General features: G+C 46.6%; 1 protein-coding gene across 1 annotated transcript in view; it reads right to left on the bottom strand.

Annotated features, from left to right (window-relative positions):
- Positions 1-225: 225 nt before the first annotated feature.
- The window catches only part of unc93b1 (unc-93 homolog B1, TLR signaling regulator), an 11,529-nt gene continuing 5,978 nt past the window's right edge, over positions 226-5,776 (bottom strand). Inside the window, 5 exon segments of the mRNA XM_084465584.1 lie at positions 226-786; positions 789-852; positions 1,318-1,442; positions 2,552-2,645; positions 3,078-3,207. Coding sequence (XP_084321710.1) covers positions 503-786; positions 789-852; positions 1,318-1,442; positions 2,552-2,645; positions 3,078-3,207 — 697 coding nt within the window. The 3' untranslated portion in view covers positions 226-502.

Raw genomic sequence — 5,776 nt, 5'->3', positions numbered from 1 at the left:
GGGAGGATGGAGGAGGGGAGAGAGGGAGGGAGGGAGGGAGGGAGGGAGGGAAGGAGAGAGGGAGGAGGGAGGGAGGAGAAGGGAGGGAGGGGGGAGGGAGGGAAGGAGGAGGGAGGTAGGGAGGAGGGAGGGAAGGAGGTAGGGAGGGAGGAGGGAGGGAGGGAGGGAGAGAGGGAGGGGGGGAGAGAGGGAGGGAGGGAGGAGGAAAGGAGAGGAGAAGAAGATGATGAAAGAAGATGGAGTCTGTCCAGGTGTTTTCATGCTAAACAGAGGTTTGAATAAATAGCTAATCAAAAATGTCACAACAAAGACTGTAACTATTATTAAGAGGATATACAAATACAAACACAATGACTTGACTTGAAAACACATTCATCTAATTTTGAATTATTAAATCACACATCCTTAGCCTCATAGCATAAGTGCCTTAGTCCTATTTTAAGGTTAATCTTGAATTTAGTGTAAAAAGAAAAGTCGAATCGATGACTTGGGCAGACAGTGATTATGCAACGTAACAAAGCACTCTGAGGCACAAGCCAACGAGGCACGGTGAAGGAGCAGCGTTAGGAGAGTACAGCGGGGTCAGATAACACAATTTGGCCAAAATATGACCGAGGCAATTATGGCCTTGGGCCTTAACGATGTGTCCTATGAATGGAGGCTTCCGTACCACAGTGAACCCGCTGATGGCGAAGAACATCTCGAAGCCGCTGTAGATGAAGAAGGGGCAGAGGAGGCGGAGCCGATAGTCTCTCAGGTGTTTGAATGGCAGCTGGAAGATGTTCCCCAGCCAATGCTGCGCAGGTCTATCTCCTCCGTGGGCCGGTAGGCGGGGCCACACAGCACCAGGAACTGCACAGGAAGAAGAACGCGCACGTTTTTAAATTAAATTAATGGATGTCACAAAAAATGGCTTACACTAAAAATAACATCCAAGTAAGGAATGGTCCCGGGTTCGACGGTCCAGGGGGCAGCCAGGCAATTTGTTTAACCCACGGGGGGAAATTGATTAAAAGTCTAATTTATTCATTGACGTACGAATTAAACAAATCCTGAGCTAAGTCGAAGACACGCGCGTCTGGTCTGCTCTGATAGTGGAAGACCCGCAGGTCCGTTCTCACTCGACCACAAACAAGACGGCAGACTGAGACTGAGAATACAAAAATATTGAGAGCCCATAGTCCCGCCCCCACCCAGCCCATAGTACCGCCCCCACCCAGCCCATAGTCCCGCCCCCACCCAGCCCATAGTCCCGCCCCCACCCAGCCCATAGTCCCGCCCACACCCAGCCATAGTCCCGCCCCCAGCCGGCCTTACGATGATCATGGAGAGGAAGGCGAACCCCATGAGGATGCTCTCCACCTTGATGAGCAACATGGACTGGGGCAGAAACACGAGCACGGTGGAGTTGAAACCCGGGATCAAGCCTCTGATTTCCGCTCCTGGCACACAGGGCGGGACACACACAACACACACAACATGAACAACAACACACATACAACACACAACATGAGCACCACTTCATGAGGCACTTGAGAAAGGCGTGCATCAGCCAATGAGGGCGGAGGCTCGCTACTCTTCTGGTTGTTGGTCTTCTTGGTACTTCCTCCTATTCAGAAGGTGCACTTTGACTAACCTGTACATGGACTCACTTCTAAGGCACACTCTGGATGAAAGCGTCTGCTATAAGACTTAATGCAAAAAAAAACAAGCGAAACCATGAAGTGGAACAAACTTCAAAGGAGTTTCATTTTAATACAAAACGAGAAGTGAGATACCTCGCGGGCCAGGTGTCCGACCGTGTCTCTTCTCACTCTGTGTCCGTTTATAAAAAAAGCAGTTGGGTGTCTGTAAACCTGTCCTGCCTTTCAATTTGCAGTGTGAATCGTAGCGTGAAATGTCAAGAGAGAAGTCGTTAAAAAAAATGGCGAATGATTGGATGTCTTCAAAAAAAAAAGAGTAAGAAAACCCAGAGGTGTTTGGTCCATTATGAACGGTAAACTAGTAGACATGTGAGGGGGTTGCTGCGTACTTCCTGTTGTGATTAGTATTGAGTGCCTGTGGCCTTGAGCTGGTCACCTAGTACCGGTTATCTAAAGGGACCCTTATTCACACCCAGGTCTCTGTCTGACGACCAGTCCTTTAACGAAGCCCATCTTTGCGGCATGCGGCATGTGGCTCAGGACTCAGCGGTAGAGTGGGTTGACTTGTAACCAGAAGGTTGCTAGTTCAATCCCCGGAGTGTCGAGGTGTCCCTGAGCGAGAGCTGGCTGTCGCCTGTTGCATGGCTGACTCCGCTGTCGGTGTGTGAATGTGCGCATGAACGGGTGAATGTAGGATAGAACTGTAGAGTATGGTAAAGCGCTTTGAGTGGCCACTGGTTAGAAAAGCACTGTGTAAATGCAGTCCATTCCCGTTTTAAATCCATGACATGGCCCAAATGTGCCCACCCGGATGTCAGTGTGTGACTACACGACCTGGTGGTTTAATCGTGTTCCCCCGTAGGCAGTAGATGAAGAGTGTGTGTGTATGTGTGTGTGTGAGTATTTACCACAGTGCTTGACACTGTAGAGGGTGTGATTGTAGTCCTGGAGAGAGTCGTGGAGAAAGAGTCTCACAGGGAACTCTGCAAACACCAGACTCAGCTGACCGGGAACAGAAAGCAGAGAGGTGTTTTACTGCACAGTGACACCTCGGTTGTTTTTAGACACAGTGTTACCTTGTGCATTCCTTCATATGTTTTCTATTTGTGTTTGGTGCTAGATAAATAAAACCCATTTGGAGAATAAGCATTAATGACTTTTCTCTTTTTCCACTGTTTCCCACTGGCCCTGGCCTTCTTGCAGTAATCGTTGTGTATGAAGGGGGTGCTGGCACTCTGGCATTACTCTTTTACCTTTTGCATATGCGGTGGTCCACAAAAGTTCTCGATTACCATTAAGTGGTACGGTCCCTTAAATCATGGGCTGGGAACCACTGGTCTCAGCATAGGCTACTCCCTGCCAACAACTCCTCAACCCGAGGCCTGGAACACACAGCGTTGAGTAGGAGACGCAGGCGTTGCAGGGGGGACTCACGTTGAAGATGATGTAGAAGACGGACTGGAAGACGATGATGTAGGAGCGGCAGGCGCCCTTCGGCAGCCTCTTCTGCTCCTGCACGTGCTCCTCTTTGTAGTTCACGTACTCATAGTACTGCTGGGCCATCCTGGCTCAGTGTGTGTGTGTGTGTGTGTGTGTGTGTGTGCGTGTGCGTGTGTGTGTGTGTGCGTGCGTGTGTGTGTGTGTGTATGAGTTATGAAAAGAAAAGAGAACATGGTTGAGATTAAACATATTCATCACAAAGAGCGTCAAAAGGGTGTCAGCTTGCTCGATAGTGTCAAGCTTGTGCGTGCGTGTGAACATATTGTATGAAAGCAGAAATAATAACAGTGCTGAGATAACAAACGTGAATAGAAAAAAGAGGAGAACACTTTTTTTGACCACTCAACATTTTCTTTCAAAATTGTTTTAAACAGCATTGTCTGAATACTTTACATCTAATACCAAATAGGAAGTGGTTACACAGTGGAGTGTCTGCTCGCTCTTTAACATAAGATATAATAACACATATTTTATATTTATATATTATAAAACGGGTGGCTTAAATCAAGCGATCTGATTGGTTCCCAACTGTTGTATATTGAGCGTATACACACAGCTATGACGCCCGTTCAGTTTACAGAGTTCAGTATCACCCCGCGCCTAACTTGAACTGTTTATTTATATATGAAAGCAATAGCATAGTTCACTGAAGCCTAAAAACATGTTGATTGCTGGAGAGGGTGGAAATGTTGTACAGCAATAGGCACACGGTGAGTGAACTACTCGATAGTAGGCTAAATTGCCGGCGAACCAAGCTACCATCTCTAGCCTTCTCTCTGAAGGACGCTACAGTGTGTTGCATAGCAACCGCCGTACACTTTGCCGGCAGCCAGGAGGGACTACTTTTTTGGATTTGTTAAAAAAAATGCTTTTCCGACTTTCTCGCTTTTTCAAAATTGAGGGTGTCGATGACTTTCATTTCACCATACTTACGTAACCGTTTTACCGTTGCCGTTTTACCGTCGACAACGCCCCTAAACTGTGGTATAATGACCGTATACCACAGCCTGTCGTGATCTATTGCTTAAATATACATGACATAATATATATTTATTATGTTATTGTAAATATTATTTGTTTATATTTATATATATATATATATATACTTTTACTTATCTATTACATTCTTTTATTGTATGACAATGTTTATATTGCATCATTGTTAGACTGGTATTCAAGCCCCTACCAGACACGGACTGGCAAGTCCGTAATGAGCTAGGGAAAACTGCTTTTAGTTGTTTTGCCCCATCAGCCTGGAACACCCTGCAGCATGAGCTAGGTATTAACACCTTGGTTCCATTTAACCTTTTTTAAGACATTGCTCAAAGACCACCTGTCTCATTTATGTAATTGTTTTAATTAATTGTGTTTGTGGTTATTTATATGTTTTATTTGTCTGTTTTTCTTTCTGCTCTTAACATTTTATCCTCTGTTATCTTAAATCGATGTTTTATTTATGCTCATTGTATTTTACTTGACATCATTGCAAATGAGGGCTTTGCCCTCAATGAATTTTCGAGTTTAAATAAATCAAATAAAATATGTGAAGCAAGTCTGCCTTGTGTATGAAAAGCTATATAAATAAAGTTGCCTTGCCTTGCCTTGCCTATATATGAATTATTTAAAATTGCATCTTATGACACGGTCACGGTATTCTAACACAGACCTCGTCTGTCTCTCTTGTGTCTCTCTCTGTCGTCTTGTCAGCCTGCGTACGTTCTGTAGTTTGTTTAGTTTAACAGGGCTCCACGGTGACCGTTGCCAGGTTGCCATTGGCAACCAATTTGAGAAATCGCCAACCGATCTTTCGGCCTTCGGTTGTCATCGATGGCAACCAAATGCCCTGGAAGCAGGCGCTCGTGTGCAGATGCATGGACAAAAGCACGTGTGGCCCTGTGTGACCCTATGTGCGGCCCTGTCAGGTTGGAACAATCTCTCAACTTTTCTGAAAAGCGCTGGACTGCATTCAGATAGCGCTTTTCTAACCAGTGGCCACTCAAAGCGCTTTACAATATTACCTAACATTCACCCATTCATGCACACATTCACACACCGACGGCGGTGTCAACCATGCAAGGCGACAGCCAGCTCGTCGGGAGCAGTTATGGTGAGGGCGTCTCGCTCAGGGGGACACCTCGACACTCAGCTAGGAGGAGCCGGGGATCGAACCAGCAATCTTCCGGTTACCAGCCAACCCCGCTCTACCTCCTGAGCCACATCCTGCCAATGTTGCTTTCTCCCAGTCACCCAATCACAGATTAGGTCAACTGCACAACGAGGTCACCAAAGGTCAAAGTGAACATCCCGCTCGTAGCTGAGTTGTGTAAACACAGCGCACCAAGGTGCATCACTTCCTGCCAGGTGGCTGACAGCGCTGTCAGCAAGAGAGCCAATCACATTGGACGACAGTTGGTTGGAATTCCGTTGGGTTTAACGTTGGTTAACATCCCTGACCGTCTGTGAAAGGCGACCTGTACACGGCTGGATGATGCCGAAGAAAAGTTGTAGACTATAGCCAGGTTTCCCACTTTTCAGCCATTTATTATTGAAGTCTCCATAGCAGCAACAGATTAAACAGTAAGGAGGGTCATAGTTCCAACCTGCAGCCCAGACAGATGGTAAATGGCGCCTTA

Source organism: Micromesistius poutassou (assembly GCF_964030765.1).
Source record: "Micromesistius poutassou genome assembly, chromosome: 3".
Taxonomy (NCBI): domain Eukaryota; kingdom Metazoa; phylum Chordata; class Actinopteri; order Gadiformes; family Gadidae; genus Micromesistius; species Micromesistius poutassou.
The sequence above is the reverse complement of the archived record's forward strand: the minus strand, read 5'-3'. Positions and strand labels throughout refer to the sequence as shown.